Raw genomic sequence first — 22,376 nt, forward strand, 5'->3', positions numbered from 1 at the left:
GGCTGAGGCAGGAGGATCATTTGAGCCCAGGAGGTCAAGGCTGCAGTGAGCTGTGATTGCATCACTGCACTCTAGCCTGGGTGACAGAGACCCTCTCTTGCAAAAAAAAGCAAAAAAAGAAATATTTTACTTATGTACTTCTGTATTGTTTGATTTTTGATGAGACATGACTTTGTCTTATTTATATATATATAAAACATTTTTAATGAAAAATATTTGCCAATTAAACAAGCCAAAAAATGGTATTTTGTTTCGATAAGCACTTAATTATTAGCGAGGCAAAACGCTTTCAAGTTTATGGACTATTACGTCTTTCTTTCTTTTTAAATAACTGCTGTTTATATACATTTTCTGTAAGGGAATCATCTTTTTTTTGTACTTATTTTGTCATGTATGTTGCAATTATTTTTTCCCAGTTTGTCAAACACCTTTGAATTCTGTTTATGGTTTCTGCCTTTGCTTTTGTGCTGAGGAAGTTGTTCCTCACCTTGAGATAAGATAAATACGTATTAATACAGTTTCCTACAGCTCTTTTGGAGTCACATTGTAAAATCTACCTCTTTAACAAGAAAATGCTTTTGTATCTAGCATGAGGAAAAAATTTCATGTAACTGTTTGCAATTGTTAACTGTCTCATCATTTGCTGTGTTATCCTTCGGTTCTTAACTGATGTGAGATGTCACCTTTATCTCACATTACATTCTTACACATACTGGGATCTAATTCAGAGTTTGGATGATTGCTTTATTTATCTACCAGTTTGTTCTTGCATTAATGCCACATTACTATGCAGCACTAATTTTAACACCTGCTGGGAATAGACCCCTCATTCATTTTTTATTTTTTATTTTTTTCAGGCTTTTTTGAGGGGATGGGGAGAAGGAAAAGATATTTCTACTTATTTATTCTCTTGGAAAATATTTTTAAATAACTGAGCAAAATATTAAAAAAACACACACATAACTGGGATTTTGAGTAGCAGTACTGTATTAAATTTATACATTAAAATGGGAAGAACCAACATCTTTGCAATATTAAATTTTCCTATCCAGGAATATTTCTTTCCATCGTTCAGTGCTCTTTAAAAATTTATAGTTTCTTTACATTAAAGCCTGTGGATTTAGTAACTTTATTCCAAGGTAGGCATTTGTTGTTTGTGGGAGAAACAATTTAAAAACTCCAGCAGATCTCCTTGTCATGCTCACTTCACAGCAACAGAATTTGTGAGTGCACATCATCCTACTGCCTCCCACCATTGTTCCAGACCGTTATCCCATCTCTAATGGCATGAGGTAGGTCAGGGGTGGATGGCTCTTGGTAATATGGCTAGTGATGGAGTAGAAAGAAGGCAAAGGCATTCCAAGAAGCACCAATGACCAATCTCAGATGCAGATGCTGGCCATGTAAAGATGTTCCTGCTTCTATCATATCCTTTTTCACTTTTGTTATTACCCTGTATTAGCCAAATACACATGCTGAAAATAATGATGATGTAAAAAGAAAGGGCAAGATAGGGCCACCCATAGGTCCCTTCCCTTAAGTCTTTTCTTATTCATCAAAAAGCCAAAGGTAGAGAGTATCAGTAAAATGTGCAAGTATTACGAAGTGAAATAAAAACAGTTAAGTTAGTTTTGTGCAGTATTTCCACTCTTCTGGTAAAAACTTAGATACATGTATGATATGGTTTCAATCTGTTTCCCCACCCAAATCTCATGTCAAATCATAACTCCCAGTGTTGAAGGCGGGGCCTGGTGGGAGGTGACTGAATCATGGGGGCAGACCTCCCCTTTGCTGTTTTCATGATACAGTTCTCACAAGATCTGGTTGTTTGAAAGTGTGTAGCACCTCTTCCTTCACTCTTTCTCTCTCTCTCCTGCTGGCCATGTAAATAAGTGCCTGTTTTCCCTTCGCCTTTTGCCATGACTGTAAGTTTCGTGAAGCCTCTGCAGAAGCAGAAGCCCGTACAGCCCACAAAACCATGAGCCAATTAAACCTCTTTTCTTTATAAATTACCTAGTCTCAGTTATGTCTTTATAGCAGTGTGAAAGTGGACTAACACAGAAAACGTGTACCAGAGAAGTGTGCCATTGCTACAATGATACCTGAAAATGTGGAAGCAACTTTGGAACTGGGTAATGGTGAGAACTGGAACAGCTTGGAGGGCTCAGAAGAAGACAGGAAGATGGGGGAAGGCTTAGAAGTTCTTAGACTTGTTAAATAGTTGTGACCAAAATGCTGATAGTGATGTGACAGTGAAGTCCAGGCTGAGGGGTCTCAGATGCAGATGAGGAACTTATTGGGAACTGGAGTAAAGGTCACTTTTGCTATGCTTTAACAAAGAGACTGGCAGCACTGTGCCCCCTGCTCTAGGGATGTGTTGAACTTCAAATTTGAGAGAGATGAGTTAGGGTATCTGGAGGAAGACATTTCTAAACAACAATGCATTCAAGATATGTCCTGGCTGCTTCTAAAAGCATATGGTCATATGTGTGAACACAGAGATTATCTGAAACTAGAACTTATATTTAACAGCTGGGCGTGGTGGCTCATGCCTGTAATCCCAGCACTTTGGGAGGCCAAGGTGGGAGGATCACTTGTGGTCAGAAGTTCGAGACAGGCCTGGCCAACATGGTGAAACCATCTCTACTAAAAATACAAAAATTAGCCAGGCGTGGTGGTGCACACCTGTAATCTCAGCTACTCGGGAGGCTGAGGCAAGAGAATCACTTGAACCCAGGAGGTGGAGGTTGTAGTGAGCAGAGGTTGTAGTGGTTGCACCACTGCACTCCACCCTGGGTGACAGAGCGAGACTCCATCTCAAAAATAAAATAAATAAAACAAAACAAAACAAAACAAAACAAAAACAAGCTGTACACATTTACATTTACCTTGACACACACATCCATACTACTATATCTATCTATCCTTATGATAATAAGGGAATACATAAGTAGAGCCCAAAAATTCAATCCTGTAAAATAAAGTAAATCCTATAAAACAAGAGCAGTAAAAATTTTTTTCCAGGCAATCTTTATTCTTAAAAAAAATGGAAAGCATAATAACATACATATTGATATGGTTTGGCTTTGTGTCCCTACCCAAATCTTATCTTGAATTGTAATCCCCATGTGTTGAGGGAGGGACCTGGTGGGAGGTGACTGGATCATGAGGGTGGAATTTCCCCATGCTGTTCTCATTATAGTGAGTGAGTTCTCCTGATATCTGATGGTTTAAAAGTGTGGCACTTCCTTGCTCTCTCCCTCTCTCTCCTGCTGCCATGTAAGGTGTGCCTTGTTTCTCCTTTGCCTTCTGCCATGAATGTAAGTTTCCTGAGGCCTCTCCCCAGCCATGCACAACTGTGAATCAATTAAACCTTTTTTCTTTATAAATTATCTAGTCCCAAGTAGTTCTTTTATTTTATTTTAATTTTATTTTATTTTATTTTTTTTTGAGACAGAGTCTCACTCTGTTGGCCAGACTGGAGCGCAGTAGTGCAATCTGAGCTCACTGCAACCTCCGCCTCCTGGGTTCAAAGGATTCTCACGGCTCAGCCTCCTGAGTAGCTGGAGCTACAGGCGTCCACCACCAAACCTGGTTAATTTTTGTATTTTTAGTAGAGACAGGGTTTTGCCATGTTGGCCAGGCTGGTCTTGAACTCCTGGCCTCAAGCAATCCGCCTGCTTTAGCTTCCCAAACTGCTGAGATTACAGGCGTGAGCCACTGTGCCCGGCCTCCAGGTAGTTCTTTTTTTTTTTTAGTTTTTTTGAGAGGGAGTCTTGTTCTGTTGCCAAGGCTGGAGTGCAGCAGCATGATCTCGACTCACTGCAACCTCTGCCTCTCAGGTTCAAGCGATTCTCCTGCCTCAGCCTCCCGAGTAGCTGAGACTACAGGCGTGCGCCACCATGCCCAGCTAATTTACTTATTTATTTTTTTGAGATGGAGTCTCACTCTGTTGCCCAGGCTGGAGTACAGTGGCGCAATCTTGGCTCAGCACAAACTTTGCTTTCCGGAATCAAGCGATTCTCCTGCCTTAGCCTTCCCAGTAGCTGGGATTACAGGTGCCCGCCACCACGCCTGGCTAATTTTTGCATTTTTTTGTAGAGATAGGTTTTCACCATGTTGGCCACGCTGGTCTCAAACTACTGACCTCAGGTGATCCACCAAACCTCAGCCTCCCAAACCGCTGTGATTACAGGTGTGAGCCACCGCACCCGGCCTCCAGGTAGTTCTCTATAGCAGTGTGAAAATGGACTAATACACACATATACACACTGACCACATACTAAGCTGAGAACCCTAGAAGGGAAAAGTGAAAGGCTACAGCTCACTGTAACTTCTACTCCAATTCCTCCTTCAGGTGCAAGGTGGCCCACTAGAAGGGGCTCTGCCTGTGGAATGGGTCGGAAATAAGCTTTTGCACACACTGACCATTTTGTGTGATTCTCTCCTGAGCTTCCCCACTCTTCCCTTCCTTAAGGACTGACTGTATTATTCCATTCTCATGCTGCTATGAAGAAATACCCGAGACTGAGTAACTTAGTAAAGAAAAGAGGTTTAATTGACTCATAGTTCTGCATGGCTGGGAAGGCCTCGGGAAACTTATAACCATGGCAGAAGGGGAAGGAGAAGAAAGGCACCTTCTTCACATGGCAGAAGGAGAGAGAAGTGCCGAAAAAAGGGGGAAAGTCCCCTTATAAAACCATTAGCTCTTGTGAGAACTCACCCACTATCACAAGAACAGCATGGGGGTAACTGCCCCCATGATTCAATTACCTCCCACCGGGTCCCTCCCACAACATGTGGGATTATGGGAACTACAATTCAAGATGAGATTTGGGTGGGGACACCGCCAAACCATATCTCTGACCCAATTTATACCCTCCACTAGGAGGTCTTCCTGATACCAGTACCCCAGCTCTGGTTAGTGCCCCCTGTTCAGCGCTCCTACAGCATCTGCTGAAACTTCCCGATACATGACTTATTTTACTGAGTTGTCACCTTCTGTTTAAGTGTCTTTCTTCTCTATTAGCTCTTAAGATCCTTCAAGGCAGAAACTACACCCATGTGTCTTTCTCTCCCCTGTGTCTAAGATACACTCAGCAGCCTCTTAATAAATGTCTGCTTAATGCCAAGAAATTTACAGTAGCTAAAGAAGTTAAGCTTTACTGACAAGCAGAACCAGCCTTAATATCTGGTTAGAGAAATAGGACTTGGAAAAGCACAGCCTCCTGGTCTAGACTAGTTCAGACTTACTAGTGCCATTGCAGGAAACTATCTGCATTAAGGCCTTTAAGGCCCCTCTGCCAAGCCAGGAAGTTTGCTTCTTTGCCACATTCTAACACCTTCATCTGCTACTGAACTTCCTCACACCAAAATCTCTGTTTCTGCTCCAGAGGACATTCACTTTACTAAACACAGTTGTGAAGCACAGAAGTCGTGTTATATGTCTAGGTCACTGGATGCCAAAAAACCCTTAACAGCCCAGATTTCCAACTCTGTTTACTTTCCCAAACATTTTACAGCATTCTAAACATACTGTTACAATCTCAAAATAGTTTTAAATGACAGTAGTAACCATAGACAACCTATTTCTATTTACTATCTTCAGCTCCTCTGAGGGAAACGGTATTATTGCTATGTAAATTAGCACTTCTGTAATGCTCCTTAATATTTACTGAATTTTCCAAGGCCTAGCTCAAAATACCATTCTTCATGAAGCCTTATCTTACTAGGCAAGAGATACGTTCAGTTCCTTTGCAGCCCAAATCAATACTTAACCTTTCTCCACACCTGTTTATGCCTTTGTCTGTTGTTCTCCACTCCACTCATTTCCATACCTTGCCAATGTGACTGTCCGGCTACTTTGAATCAGATGGTAAGTTTCCTGTTGGAAGGAGCCCCCTTTACACTGCCTGTCTTCCGGTCTTTGTGCCAGGAATCTGTTTGCTTTCAGCTCTATTCCTTCCCTTGTCCTACACTGGATCTCAGAGGCTAAACCTTTGAAAACTACGGTTTCCCAGACTCCCCTTACCAGCCTGTTTTTTTGTTCTGCCAACAGAAGAGACTGGTGGGAGACTGAAATATAGGAGGAAGGAAAAAGACATGTTCTTGTCTATTTGTTTCCAGTGGTACTGAAGGTAGCAGCAGGTGAATATGGACTCCGGTGTTTCTGTTCAGATAGCACAGTTCCAGTGGTGGCAGCAGTAGTAAGTGCACCGACAGCTTCAGCAACAGAGTTCTTGTGCTTATGCTGCTGATTTTGGTTGCCCTAGATCCAATCCCAGTAGTCCCCCCTTATCTGCAGGGAGTATGTTCCAAGATGCCCAGTGGATGTCTGAAACTTCATGTAGTACCAAACTCAATATACACTACGATTTTCACTACACAGTAACAGGCAGCTAGCATATACGGCATGGATACACTGGACAAACAGATGATTCACATCCCTGGTGGAGCAGAGTGGGATGGCACAAGATTTCATCATGCTACCAGGAATGGCATGCAGTTTAAAACTTATGAATTGTTTATATCTGGGATTTTCCATTTAATATTTTTGGACCACGGTTGACTACAGGTAAATGAAACCACGGAAAGCAAAACCACAGATAAGGGGGTCTACTGTACAGAACAAAAAGTTACCAGTCTTCCTGGATCCATGCTGGTAAGACACAAAAGTAACACTTTAACGGCCTAAAGCTGATAATAGAATCTTATTCCTATTCTTTGAAAGGGTTAAAGAAACCATAATTTTGAAGCTAGAGCTCTATGCCCTAGTTATTATCTCTTAAGCAGAGAGGCAGAACCAGGGACAAGGATGAGAGGGACATATGAGAACTTCTATTTTCCAGGAGAACCAGGAGACCTTAGGAAGCACAACCAGACTTCTGTAATGCTGAATGCCACACTCTAATCTCAGTGTAAAGTGTTTACTGCTCCCCCAAGTCTTACTAAAAGCATATGCTCTATTCATCTAGAAGACTCATAAGAAGAGAAGAGCCATTTAAAAAAGAAAAAAGGGAATGCAAATGGCCCTTAAACATACGAAAAGATGCTCAATTTCTCTCATAAGAGAAATGCAGTTAAAATTGCACTGAGATACCATTTCTCACCTATCAAACTGGCAAAAGTCCAGAAGTTTGACAACATGCTCCGCTGGCAAGGCTGTGGGGAAACAGTCTTTATCATACAATACCAGGGAGAATTTAAAAATGTTATAATCCCTATGAAAGTGAATTTGGCAATATCATGGAAAATTCTATGTGCATTTACTCTTTGATCATACAATCACTTCTCTAGAAATCTATCCCAAAGATATATTGGCAAAAATAGGAAAAGACTTATACACAAGGCAATAGCACTATTTGTAGTAGTGGAAGATTGAAAACAACCCAAATGGTTCATCAATAGAAAACTGTTTATTTAACATCAGTTAAATAAACGATGGTATATCTATACTAATGAGGAGCATGCAGCTATAAAAAGAAACAAATAATATCTTTCTCTATAGCTAGCTCCAAAATAAGTGTTGTACAGAAAAGCAAGGTGAAACCAAGTGTGGTGGTATGTGCCTACAGTCCTATTTTGCTACTCAAGAGGATGCCTAGAGCCCAGGAGTTCTAGAACAGCCTGGGCAATAGAGCAAGACCCTGTCTCAAAAAAAAAAGAAAAGAAAAAGAAAATAAAAGAAAAAGAAGCACGGTAAGGTAAAAAATATATAATATGTATGGTATATAGTGTGCTACCAATTATTTAAAGACATTGGGAGGATACAAAATATAAATTCAGAAATAAATATATTTTCCCACTTTTAAATGGAAGGATAACAACAACAACAAACTAAAGGAGGAAAAAAAGAGATTATTTACAGAGGTAGAGAGGGCAGGAATAGAAGCTCCATTTCTCTGAATATAGCTCTTTTGTAGATGTGATTTTAGAACAATGTAAATATTTCACATAGTTAGGAAACAAAAGTTTTTTAAAGGCAATCCCTAAATATTGAAAGCAAAATGGAACAGATGAACCTAATTGTATACTGAAATAGTGGCATAACTACACAGAGAATCATTGCAAGTGACTTTAAAACATAGTCATTTTACTGTATATTTCTAGAGATAGAAGGACCTAAAAATCAGTAACAAAAATCTTAAAACTCATTTCAGTAATCATATGGTTCATAGCTGTTATGTATGTATTGGGGATAGAGCAAATGAACATTGTACTGTATCACTGATAACCAAGATTTTACCTATGAGGAAAAAGAGATGAAAGAAAGATCAAAAGCTTAAACAAAAATCTTGTATTACTGAATTTGAATTAGAAGTGTCAGCATATACTCATGATATATTTCATCTGCTAAATATAGGTCATATAAATAATTAAGTGTATGTGCACGTATTTCCTAGTTCTGTCTACTGAAGGTCTAGAAATAGCAGCAAACACAGTAGCAAAGATCATCTACAGTATCTACACTGAGGTTTCCAAATGTCATTTTCCTCTATACGGTACCAAGCCTTCAGGAAGGAATGGCTGATTCTAGATCAAGGGCAGGAAATGTACAAAATAAACCTAGTACATCTTGTTATGCCAGAAAGCACGGAACTATCAAGGACTACTAAAGTCTTATCAAAAGGACTCAAAAACCAATTTGAAGAGACTAAAGATACAATGATTTGAATATCATTACTAATAACTGCAAGTGATTAAAAGATTTCAATCGTGTTTATTCCCACAAACTCAAAATGTTATGTACTTACCTCCCCCTAACAAATCCCACAAAACCTTTGTCACCCTTGAAGGATGCTAGGGAACCACCTCTTTATTTTGAAAACTGGTGAAGAATGTAACATTTATCCTTCTTTTCCTGAGCGAACTGTATCTCAGGGTTACTAAACGAGTGTTGAGGAAAATTTTCTCTTTCTAGGGACTAAATGAAGAAGGAATGATGTATTTGGAAAATAACCATTTGCAATCCAAAATTACGAAATAATGAATCCAGGAAATAATCATCAATGGACGTGAACATCCAAAACAGAGAGACAACTAGAGGTTTTCTCTGCTTCTGGATAGATACACACAACACTACCTATGGAGCATTATTACCAAAAAATAATAGTTGAATCTGATTAAGGCTCTATCTAACTACCAAGTTACAAGAAATGCAACAGATAAACATGCTAAATGTTACCACAGAAATTCAATGGCCAAAATCCAGACTGGTAGACACTCTATACGAGAAAAGCCTAGTTTCTTAACAAATAAATAATTAGAGAAAAACAGACAAAGATAGACAGATAAATAGAAGAGAACATATAGATTTAAAGAGATTAAAGAATCACAACAGCTATTTGCATAATATGGACCTTAACTGAGTTCTGATTTACTCAACCTATAAAAACACATTCTCACTCCAGACTTTGAAACAATTAGGGAAATTGGAACACTGACTGCATATTTAATGCTCTTAAGGAATTACTGTTCAGTTTTAGGGTAGTATGATGGTATTGTGTTTATGGCTACAATAAGGAGGCCTTACTTTTAGATGTGTATAATAAAGTATTTATAGGTGAAATGATAAAATGTCCGAGATTAATTTCAAAATAATCTGATAGGGACAAAGTAGATCACACACAGATAAAACTAGGTTAGCTGTGAATTGATAATTCTTTAAAGCTGGGTGATAGGTACTATTCTCTCTACTTGGATAACTAGTAGGGCATTAAAAAGTGAATTTAAACACAAGATTAAAAGGAAGATTTGGAAATCATTACAAAAAGCAGAAGAACTTGGCAAATACTATGCAAGTATCACCAAAGTGGAGTGCTAAGGCAAAGTAAATACATTCTTTGGGAGGTTGAACATTTATGAAATAGCAGTCGCATCTCTTCTAATTACTTCTTCCATGTCTCACTGGTAAGACAGGTTAGGGTTTCTTACAAATGCCTCCTAACACAGAGGAGACAGTCATCACAGGCTGACTCTCCCAGGAAAGAATACATTCTAGCAAGATCCAGATGCAGCCACCAAATGAGAAGAGGCTGTAGTGGCAGCAGCAAAGGTGGAAGAAAGGCCCAGCTCTGGGCAATGTGGTTGAGCTAGGGCCTCTTCTCGTGGCTGTATGAACCCGAGGACTACAAAGCCTCCCATGGGTCTGTGCAAGTGAAGCTGCATGAGGCATGATACACAGTCATAAAAATGGGCAAGAACCGCTTTGGTGGGAAAAGAAGACTAAAATCTCATATAGTGGGTGTGCTTAATTTTACTTATGTTATTTCCTGTCATCATTATATATTTTAAATAACAACATTAGAATCTGACTTTTTAAAATGATAAATATTATAAAAGTGATTTTTAAGGCCTAGAGAAGAATAACTAAAGGAGCCTGCACTATGAAAAGAAGACCAGGAACTATGAAAGAAAAATGTTCTGAATCTAGAAACATAAAGGTAGGATTTGAGGGCCGGGCATGGTGGCTCACGACTGTAATCCCAACAGTTTGGGAGGCTGGGGCAGGTGGATCACCTGAGGTCAGGAGTTCGAGACCAGCCTGACCAACATGGCGAAACCCTGTCTCAACTAAAAATACAAAAATTAGCCAGGCGTTGTGGCCCACACCTGTAGTCCCAGCTACTTTGGAGGCTGAGACGGGAGAATTGCTTGAACCCAGGAGGTGGAGGTTGCAGTGAGGCAAGATTGTGCCACTGCACTCCAGCCTGGACAACAGAGCAAGACTCTGTCTCAAAAAAAAAAAGGATTTGATACTCTAATTACTTATGATGACATTATCTTAGTTTTACTTTTTTTCCCCCAAGAAATCACGGAGTTCATATCAGTGATTCTCAGGAGGGGAGTGCATATTTCACAGGATATAAGAAAGTGTAAGAAGCAAGCATCTGCAATTTAAAAATAACCCATGTGATTTTGACATACCTGTACCCCCGTAGAGGACCTGTCGAGGACCAGTAGGGTGACTGGCCAAGGCCTGTGTGCTGCTAAAATGCACCTGAGATTATCAACATGGAAAGCTGGAGATTACTGTTTTAAACACCTCTGTAAGGTAAGCAGAGCTGCAATGTCAGACAGAGGATAACGAAATCCCCCTGAACTTCCTCACCACCCACACCACTGCCGAGGATGAGCGGCTCTGAGCTGTGAGGATGGTCCAAGGAGGGTCAGAGGGGGTTCCACTGCAGGCAATCTTCTGGCAAGCACATGTACATATCTGCCTACCTGCACCACTGCTCCCACTTGGCTGAGGGACAACAACAGGCAGATGATTACAGTGCTCTTTGCAGTCATACTTGTGAGCATCATGGAAGAGTGCTTGAAGAGCGTTTAACCAGACACCAAAAACACTTCTTGTTTCTCTGTAATTTTCTTTCATCACCAACATATCTGAGACTGTTACAGCTTCTGATGATGCTGACTAGTTCAATTTGGACAAAACATGCATACCAACAACAGCACCCCTCATTACAACTAATCCTGAGTTTCATGCCAGATAGGCTTGTTTCTTTCATAATTACAGTGTCCACAAACCTGTTCTTCCTAAGAGGGGGCTGATTGATGTAGATGGTACCTTCCATGCAGCATGTTCAAAATGCAGTGCACTGAGCTGAAATGAGTAGCCAAATGCTACACATCTTGTAAATAAGAAGGGTCCTGGTTTCTAAGATCCTTCTCACTGAGGGCTCTCCTAACTACACAGTCAGATATACAGTGAGGCCTACAGTCTATGGAAGAGCCTGGACAACAGGTGAAAAAGAATGCCCTCCCCACAACCCTCCATCACCACAATTCTGTACAGCTTATAGAATTAAAAAACAATAATATCAGGTAATGCTTCAAACTTGATAACTTTCAAATTACTTAAAAGTCACACAAATTATTAATATTTATATTTAATGTTAAAATTATGTTCATAACAAAATTAAAACCAAGGCAGCTATTTCAGTTGAGCTCTAAACACCCTCTATATTGGAAAATTTTCCACTCCTGCTACTTTATTAATATTATTCTCCCAAATCTCTATAAGTAAAGGATCAGGTTTTAGACACAGCAGGTGTTAGGAAAATTTAGGCTATGACCATTCAAAGAGTTAATAAACATTTGCAAGTTACACTCATCTTTCCCATTATAGTTATTCCCACACTTTTAGGTCAGTATGGACATGTGTGCCAACATGAACAAAACTTGGGAAAGAGAGGAGACATGAGTCCCTTTGTAAAGGTACAGAATTCTATTTTAGACCACAAGGCAGGGTCATCTTATCCCCGCACTGGAACATATGAAGTCCCTTCTCAAAGCAAACTGCAATAAAGGGACAGAATCAAGGAGCTAATTGATCTAAGCATGATCTTTGCAGCAGGTCAGTGAAAACCTATGGGCATGGGGGAAAAAAAAGCAGAATAAACAGTCTGGATGGGCAAAGCCACTCATGGTATCTAGAATGTCAAGACCTGGGATGGACTGTGCACAACGCCCAGACTACCCATTACTGAAAATAAAAACAAAAACAAGACAGAAAACAACCAAGCAAACAATTACACTAAAATTTAAAATCCTCTTTCCAAATATGAGTCAGGCAGTATTTCCCACCCAATAACTTGACTTTTGCAATGACAATTCAAAAGTGACAATTCAGTCACTTTGGTCTTATTTAAATTATATGGAGGCACTTTCGTGAGTTGAACTTTCTTGAGGCTACTTAGGGCAAATATGAATTCATATATCCATGAAAAGAAGATACCTCCACAGCTAAGCATACCACTCATATCTAATCAAAGGCCAAAATACCTGCACAGCCATGGAAAGTCTGAACATCCAATCAATATCATACAGACTTCTCTTCAAACTCACCTATCATTAAATCCCTTGGTGTGAGGGGCTTCACCTGACTATCACAAACATTCCCTACATAGCAAATCTGAATGAATTACTAAGATATTTTCAATTCTTTAGCACTAGTACAACATTTACATTCATTCTTTTAAGTTCATTGGAATTACTATATTGAATACTTCTAAAAAATGTAAGCCATTCCCTATGTCACCTAGCAATAAGGCATTTAAATCAACCAGAGTCCTTAGAACTGATTAAGATAAGTTAAGAGAGTAACAAAGTATTTGAAGATAAAATATCCAAATATATATACAAAAATGTAATGGTAACACTTACCTATCAGCCCCTTCTCAAGAGTGAAGGTTTTGTTTGTAAACATACATTCAAAAGCCACAATGTGAAAAATCTTGTTCACTGTGTTGTGAGTCCCAACAATTCGAATATACCTGACGGTAAAAAGAAAAGAAAATGTGTTGAAAATGAGCTCCCACCACAACCAATCCAAGGATAACAGAGTAAGACACGTCACTTAAACATATAGTGCACCAGGATATAGACCAAAAGAGACTCTGAGCTTGACTTCAGACCCTATATCTGCTCCTTATGGGTAGCTCCAATTGAACCTAGAAGAATTATAGCAAAATAAGGGACATGTCATTTTGCAGAGAATTAAGTAGAACTTAGATTTGATTTACCCAGAAAACCAAACCAGGTACTGTTCAGTTCAACCCTTGAATGTCAGTCAGGTACATGACCATAAGACATTTATACCGGAGAATAACAAATAGCTTCTGCTCTTGCCTTGTGGTTAGGAATGTGCTGGAGCACATGTGCACAAGCAAATGCTTTCCAGCTCAATGGAAGATTTCATCCACTGGAGATGAACACATGAAATCAACACTGCTTTCTTGTTTAAAAGAAAAAATCCAGAAACTACTGAAAACTACTCACAGTTTCTTTTATTTTAATACTGCTCCTAAATCTGTTAGGAAGTTAACCTTATATACTTACGCCAGCCCCCCACTTGACTGCTGGGAAGTCTCCTGACCACAGGAAGAGATCTGCAGAGATGGCCCAGCCTGCTCTGCAGCCTCCCTCCTGGCCACGTGAATCTGGCACCTGCACACAGTGCAGAGTTTCACTGGACAGCCCTTGAGCATCTTGGCCTGTTCATCCTCTTTAACTCCCTGGAGACTTCATCTCTGATAAACAAGCATTAACCTTGGAGTAACTTGCTCTCTTCACTCTCCAAAGGGACCTGACAGTTCACAGGTTAATGAACAAACTCATTCTTCTGAGTGTCACACAATTCCATGAGGGATGTGCCACACACCGTCTTACTGGAATTCAAAGTAAGAACCAGGAAAAATAACTAGATTAACTGATAATGCCTCCCAGATTATGAACTATGCACTCTGAAGGATGGGGTATATTAAATGAACAGATTTCAATTAGGATATGACAGACTGGACAAGGTTTTAGTAATCTCCTCCCCTCTGCTGTGTAAAACAACCTTCAATTTAGACAATATAATTTTACTTCTGAGTTAATCGCTATTCACTAATTTGGTAATTTCCTTACATTTCTCATCAGTCCAAGTTAACTGTATAATGTAAATGCTGATTTAGAAAATTCACATTAAGGAGACTATATTTGGGGTTTTTATATCATGGGCTATTTTCCCTCCTGATTCTTCAAGCTTAACTCTCACGGCATTCCCTGTGCACCTCATTTAGCCATCTGCTCCTTGACATAAGCTGATCACTCATCTTTATAACCAATATTAATGCTATGTCCTGAACTGACTGTCCAGTGTGCTCACACCTACTGCAAGGAGGCACCACTCTTCCCGTGTTGAGAATCAGGGCAACTGCTACATGTACCAGAGCCCACTGGTTAAGCAGGAATTTGGCCCTAATCTGTTCCTTCGAGCCCTCAAGGCAGACAGAAGGTATTGATTTTACCGGGTTTGGGTGGGTGGGTAGGTTCATTCAACATAAGTTCTTACCGGTCTGGGTAGTAAAGATTATATTGTCCTTCGCTTTGGCAGTGACAATCTCCCTGGTGCTTTCTGGAAGGGAAGGGGTGTATTAATTCTGGCACCTTGGCCTGAATCTAATTTTGTCCATTTCCTTAAACCCACAGGAACTCAACCAGCATAGCATTTTCAACTACATATGGCTGTGTCAGCCTGAGTGCTGCTGTCTGCAACCTTGGAGGGAATAGAGGGAATGTGGTTTAGTGGAATTTGATCAGATCATTTTGCTATTCTCTAGCTCAAGTCTCTACCAAACGAGAGACAGCCCTCCTACTGTGCACAGAAGAGCCAGGAAGCGACTAACAGGGCCTTTTCTTAATGGCGGTTCTTAAGGTTAATATATTCCAGGCTGACCTAAGGGATGCAATAACCTTCCTTCCCTCCTGTTCTTTCTTTTTAAAACACTATATGGAATCAGGTTTTCCAAGTTTAGATAACTAATTTCCCAAATTTTACCCAGTGCAAACATTAGGAATGCGAGAAAATGTGCAACCCTCCCCTCCTTTGCCCCGCAGTTATAAGCAACTGAGAATAAAAAGTTATACTGGAATACATTTTATACCCTTATGATAGTATTTGTGATCACAGACAAAATAATATATATGGTGGGAAAAGCATTGAGAGATGCCTCCAGATAAAAAGTTCTGTGTAAATGAAGATAATGTTATCTCTGCTGCATAATCCTGAAGTCAAATTAGCAATTCACCGTTATATATCACACCTTTTGATCAGCCTGTTATATGTAATGCTCATAACAAGTTTAATTATTCTAGTTCTACAATGCTTTCTAAGTCTCTAGAAAAAAATTGTAGCATAATTTGCAAAAATGGAATAAAGTCCCTACTCAAATACACATTTTAAAAAATGTGACATCAAAAGAAAGAAGCCAAGCTCCTTTTTCTCAAGCAAAAAGTTGTAAATATCCTGGACTTTCCCCATATAAAGATCTAGCCTAGAAATGGCAAAAGGCTTCAATTAATGGCCCAACATCAATGACTGGTAGGAGCAGCCTGAAGCGCTACATTAAGAATTCAGGGCCAGGCGTGGTGGCCCTGTAATCCCAGCACATTGGGAGGCCTGGGTGGGTGGATCACTTGAGGTCAGGAGTTCAAGACCATCCTGGCTAACACGGTGAAACCCCGTCTCTACTAAAAATATAAAAATTAGCCAGGCATGGTGGCACGTGCCTGTAATCCCAGCTACTTGGGTGGCTGAGGCAGGAGAATCGCTTGAAACTGGGAGGCAGAGGTTGCAGTGAGCTGAGATCGCGCCACTGTGCTCCAGCCTGGGTGACACAGTGAGATTCTGTCTCAAAACAAACCACAACAACAAAAAAGGCCCTGTCCAGCACAGGAGTAGTGCCCTGCTCCATGAGCAATGGCTGAAAGTGGGAGGAGGCAGCACAGGTACCATCCTTGACAATGAGCATATTTCCTTAACGGGGCTCACGGTGGAGCATCCCAAGATAAAAGAAGTTATTACTACCCAAGTTATTGAAAAATCCAAGGCATAGGAATGGGAGAGTCCTCTCTCTTTTTGCTTTTTCTGAAAAACAAAACAAAACTTGGTTCTCGGTCATAACACCAAAACAGGAGAAGTAGGTATCACATTTTCTCTGTCACAAGAAATCCTGAATATAGGTAAAGTTTAAGATTTATTTCTTTGCCTTTTCAGCACAAGTCAGACTCTGATTTAACCAGATAATAAGGGCAGTGGCAGCTAGTGACTTCATCAGTGTGTAGAGAGGAGAACTGCTGAAAAATAGAACAGATATCCTTTGTTCTTGCTGAGGTCCTCAACAGCAGCTCAGACAGTTGGAAGATAATTAAAACTTAAACGGTGCAGAGGAAGGCAGATATGCAACAGATTGGCCATTTCTGATGAGGATGAACGCTGTCCACGTGAGCCATAGTGTAACAGTCTGTTTCCAATATTCCCCTCCCTTCCCTATGTTAGCTGTCTTCAAGTAGCTGACAAAGACTGGATACTGAACATAGTTGAGTACACAATGTTTCAATACAGAAATTTTCTAGGAGCTATAAGATTACAGGTGAATGAGATTCTGTCTTCTTTAATAAAATAAAACTGAAACCCTCCAAGGACAGCACTCTAAAACTGAAAGGCACTACAGAGTTTTGACACAATGTGGCTTTTAGCATCCAACAGAATCAGGTTTGTTGCCCAGCTCCATCAATTAAGTGTGTCACTTAAGGGAAAAAAATAAAATATACATATATTTTTTGAGACAGGGTCTCATTCTGTTGCCCAGGCTGAAGTGCAGTGGCACGATCATGCCTCACTGCAGCCTCGACTTCTGGGCTTAAGTGATTCTCCCACCTCAGCCTCCCAAGTAGCTGGGACTAGAGGCATGCACCACCATGCCTAGCGAATTTTTTTGTAGAGATGTTGCCCACATTGGTCTCAAACTTCTGGGCTGAAACGATCCACCTGCATCAGCCTTCCAAAGTGCTGTGATTACAGGTGTGAGCCACCACACCTGACCCCTAAATTTTTTTTTAAAACTTAGTTTCCTCCTCTATAAAATGAGGTCAATAACATGAACTTTACAGGGTATTTCAATGAGACAAGTATTGAAAATATTGAATGCAGTGCTTGGCAGAGTAGGATACCATTAAACAGAAATTCAAAGAGTAGATTATAGGATGCAGAATTTCTTGGTTAGGACTTTGAGAATGCTGGTTGTCTTGGAGAGTACAGTAGTTAGTCCCCCCTTATCTGTGGTTTTGCTTTCTGTAGTTTCAGTTATCTGCGGTACAGTATAATATTTGGAGACAGTGAGAGGGAGAGAGACTGCATTCCCATGACTTTTCACAGTATATTGTTATAATTGTTCTATTTTATTAATAGTTATTGTTGTTAATCTCTCACTGTGCTTAATTTATAAATTAAACTTTACCATAGGTATGCATGCATAGGAAAACATACAGTATATATAAGGTTCAGTACCATGCATAGTTTCAGGCATCCACTGAAGGTCTTAAAATTTATCCCCTGAGGATAAGGTGGGGATTACTGTATTACTGACTTTAGATGTTAAAATGGTGCATCTATGAGAGGCAGGCCAAGGAGAAGACTTCAGGAACACAGGGAGGGGCTTGTCCTTCCACTTAGGACACCACAGTATGGGGTCTATGGGCCATAGAAAGCAAGCGACATTCAGAATGTAGATTTCCTAGCTCTGTGGTGCTTCTCGCTTTCATCCTCTAGCCTTTAAAAAATGTTCTTGACCTGTCTTAGCTAAGCATGAGGAAGCAAGGGAACAATCTTTTGCCCATATTTGGGTTTAAAGTTTAAAGTATCTTCTCCCTTCCTCCAACCCAGGATCCCTTCTTGGCAGAGAATGTGAAATCCAGGGAGACTGCTCAGGGCCACGTGGTCCAGCTAACCATACCCAGTGACGTGGTTCTATTTTTGTAAGCCCTGGAAGTTAGGAATTTGAATTTGTTAAGAAAAATGCATTTCTTTACAGAGAGACAGCATAGTACTATGACCTAAAGAAATTTTGCTTTGGAGATTTCACAGCATTCTCTGCCTGTTCTGGGAAGGTACGAGTTACTTTTCTTAATCTAGCTTTCCGTCATTGCTTATGAGGATGCTACTAGATTTAATTTCTAAGGCACATACAGTACATCTTTAACATACTAAAGAAAATATAGAAAAACAGCAACTTCTGCATTCCAACTTTAAACCCGTGGTATTCTGCAGTCTTCAGTTCTAGTGGAGCACAAGCCTACCTGTGGTTACAGTTAATCCTTAACCTTTGCCTTAGTTATGTGATCACCTAACTTCTGTACTGAGCACATTTTATCACAACATAAAATTGAATTTGGTAAGAAATATTTAAATGAGCTCTCAAGGGATTAACTAAAGCTAAAATCCATCTGAATTCCATTCTTTGGTAAACAAATATTTATTCTCAAATTGAACTTTATATTCTTAGGTTAAACAAAGAATCTTGAAAACTAGAGTTAGCCTGAGATTGGTACAAAAGAAGGGAATCTTAACATTTTGGCTCTTCCTTCAGTAACCATAGAGGACTCTGCGGAGAACACTGTTCTTTGTTGTGGCCAGAGGCAGGCACCTAACAAGAACTTAAGCTACAGCATTCACTAGAGATTTGAGATCACCCAAGGTTTAGATGCACCATTTCCAAGATTCTTATTCGACCTTTTCCTTTAAGGAGATACTAAGAATATACACAAATAATTCTCTAACCCAAGAAGCAGGTAATGCCTGTGGGTTTCCCCAGTGTAAAATTTTCTTCTAGTTCTGTGTATAATGTTAGTGCTCTTATAATCAAGCCACTGACTGGAGGGGGTGTGACTTCAGGTCTTGTTGCTAAGGCAGCAAGTGGAAAACAAGTTTACTGCCAGAATGACAAAAAGCTTCTAGAAAAGCATGTTGCAAAAAAAGATTTGTTACTCTTAGAAAACCTTCCCTCTGGCTGGTCTGTGGAGCTATAGATTCTCTTGTACTGACTTCAGCAAAGGGGCCAAGCAGCATTTGCTTGTTTGGGAGAGGAAGGATTATTGAAAGGTTAAACACTACACACACAGCTAAGCAGAGGCTGCTGTCTCAGAGAGCAGCCTGATGCTATCTGACCATTTGCCCTGCAAAGGGAGCTATCATGTCCTGGCACCTCCACTATTCAACCTGAAGGGCAAACAAAACAGAAAGTCTTGTTTTTGAGAGAAAACTCATACCATATAGAATCAATTATATGGAAGGGATGAGATGGGTAGAAATAATTACTAATACACAAAGCCATTCCAATACTAAAGACAAATATTTAATTGCTTTCTTTTTTTTTTTTTTTGAGTTAGAGTCTCACTCTGTAGCCAGTGCAGTGGCGTGATCTCAGCTCACTGCAAGCTCTGCCTCCTGGGTTCACGCCATTTTCCTGCCTCAGCCTCCCGAGTAGCTGGGACTACAGGCACCCACCACCACGCCCGGCTAATTTTTTGATTTTTAGTAGAGACGGAGTTTCACCATGTTAGCCAGTATGGTCTCGATCTCCTGACTTCGTGATCTGCCCGCCTCGGCCTCCCAAAGTGCTGGGATTACAGGCATGAGCCACCGCCCCAGCCGTAATTGTTTTTTATTTGGGGGAAAAGTGAATTTTGAACAGTAAGCTTTTCCTGTTCACCAAATATGCACAATCTAGAACCTGCCATGATGTGTCTGATGTGCCTTCAGTGTATGAAATTATATTTTGAATTAATATCACAAAAATGATTATAATATTTACATAAATCATATAAAAATGACATAAGATCTAAAATGTATTTAATTCATGTACTTTTTTGCCTGCAAATAAACCATACGATAGCCTTTAAGGTATACTGGGTAAATCTGCTAGTATCAAGATTTAATAAAAATCTACTAGGGGTCAGGCACTGTAGCTCATGTCTGTCATCCTAGCACTTTAGGAGGCCAAGGTGGGAGGATCACTTGAGCCTAGGAGTTCAAGACCAGCCTGGGCAACAGAGGGGAACCCTGTTTCTACTAAAAATTTAGAAACTAGCCAGGCATGGTGGTGCACACCTGTAGTTCCAGCTACTTGGGAGACTGAGGTGGGAGGATCAATTAAGCCCAGGAGGTTGAGGCTGTAGTGAGCCATGATCATACTACTGCACTCCAGCCTGGGTGACAAAGTGAAACTCTGTCTGAAAAGAAAAAGAGAAAAAAGTCTACTAAATAATGCTAAGCCCCATGAGGAATCGGCCAGAAGCCTTGATCAGACATAAGCCTTGATCTGGACAAGTTTATAATACAGTTTGGAAAGCAAGACGAAAACATATCAAACTATATGACTTGACAGAACTGAATCAAAAGAAAGGCCTAGGTTCTAGTCAGAGCTTCATAATGCATTAGATAATACAAATGGGGTAAGTTCCTTAATTTTTCTCAATCCCAGGCTCCACATGTGTAGTAGTGGTAGAGAGAAGGACATAAGAGCTTATTACCTATTCACGTATGGTAGCTTAATCTTGAAACAATGAATTTAGCAACATGAATATTAAAAGTCCTCCGAGGAACTACTCTTGCTTCAAAGACCAAAATAAAACAAACATAGCTAAAGGAGAATTAATTCTCTTCCTACCCGCTCTTCCCAACTCATGATCACTGATTCATCCAACAAATATTAACTGAGCACTTATTATGTGGTAGCTATTGCTACTGGGTGCTGGGATATGGGACTGAATAATACAGATAAAATCCCTCCCTCACAGATTTTACATTTAAAGTTGAAATAAACAATAAATTAAAAAATCAAATAATTATCCAATGATTGATAGGTGATCTATTTAGCACTGAACTTTATAGACAAAGTTGCTAAATTAGAAGGATAAACAGACATAAAACTTCTACCTTCTGGAATAAAAGAAGATTCAAATGGGAAAGTACAACTAGCTCTGTCTAAGAACATGGCTATAATGTAAATGAGTCTGAGGTGTAGACATAGTACACCTATTATAGCTATTTAGCAGGATACAGGCAAAAATCTAATTAAATAGGCTTCTTAGCATCTGGAAAGAGGAACTGATTTGAATTTCAAGCAATGTCTTGCTTATTTCATGGTTTAGTTTTCTTTTTATTCTTTCCATTTTTTTCGGATTGTAATTTTCAAGGGATTATAGAGACAGAAAATGAGATGTGGAGTATATAAAATGAAAAATGAATAAGGGAGAGGGGAAGAAGAGAGACGGGGGAGGAAAAAAGAGAGGAGGATAGAGAAAGAGAGGAGCAAGGGAGAAAGAGAAAAACGAATATGAACAAACCAACCCCTTCTCCGTCTCTGTTATGTGCTAATGTGAACAAATTCCCATAGGGGAATAATTTTAACCAATTTCATTACTCAATAAAACATCTGAAATCAAGAAGAAGTATACTTTAAGAAACAGAACTAATTTACCAAAAGTTCAACATTTGCATTTTTTCACTACTCTTCCCCTAGCCCAAGATGCTGGGGGTGGGGGAGAGAATTTCACTAGTTTTATCTTCAAAATGTCTGCATTATCTTTTCCAGTTTATCCAATAAGCTATGCATTTCCACGAATGTAGACAAATGAGTCTAATGGAATTGTGAACTAGAGAAAAAGCAGAACAAAATTAAATTTGTTAGTTTCCCTATGAATCTATAAGAACTCATTTGGTGACTATGACCTGTAACATGCCTGCTACTTAGTGTCAGGGCAAGGAAAGTTTCTCCTTTTTTTAACCTAAGACTAGGGTGGGCATATGCCATTAATTGTAACTTAAAAGTTTAAGGTTTGGAAGAATCTGTTTTTCTCCTTTTTTTTTTCTTTTAGAGTAGAGAGTTAAATAGAGGAGGAAGAGAGGCAAAAGAAGGAAAAAGAATTAGTCTCTCCCCAAAGAAAAATCTAAGAATCCTTCTAAGAATGTAAACATTATATACCCCTGAGAAATCAGAACAGGAATTGCCCAAGATGGCTTAAAAAACAGAAGTGAAAACTAA

The 22,376-nt window shown here is 39.7% G+C and overlaps 1 protein-coding gene across 5 annotated transcripts in view; it reads right to left on the minus strand.

Moving 5' to 3' along the window:
- The window catches only part of BTBD9 (BTB domain containing 9), a 482,019-nt gene that overhangs the window by 166,794 nt on the left and 292,849 nt on the right, over positions 1-22,376 (minus strand). For all 5 annotated transcript variants that reach the window (XM_019029706.4, XM_063707576.1, XM_055390323.2 and 2 more), the window contains exon 7: positions 13,174-13,283. In XM_019029706.4, coding sequence (XP_018885251.2) covers positions 13,174-13,283 — 110 coding nt within the window. The remainder of the gene's footprint in view (positions 1-13,173; positions 13,284-22,376) is intronic.

Source organism: Gorilla gorilla, chromosome 5 (genome assembly GCF_029281585.2).
Source record: "Gorilla gorilla gorilla isolate KB3781 chromosome 5, NHGRI_mGorGor1-v2.1_pri, whole genome shotgun sequence".
Classification (NCBI taxonomy): domain Eukaryota; kingdom Metazoa; phylum Chordata; class Mammalia; order Primates; family Hominidae; genus Gorilla; species Gorilla gorilla.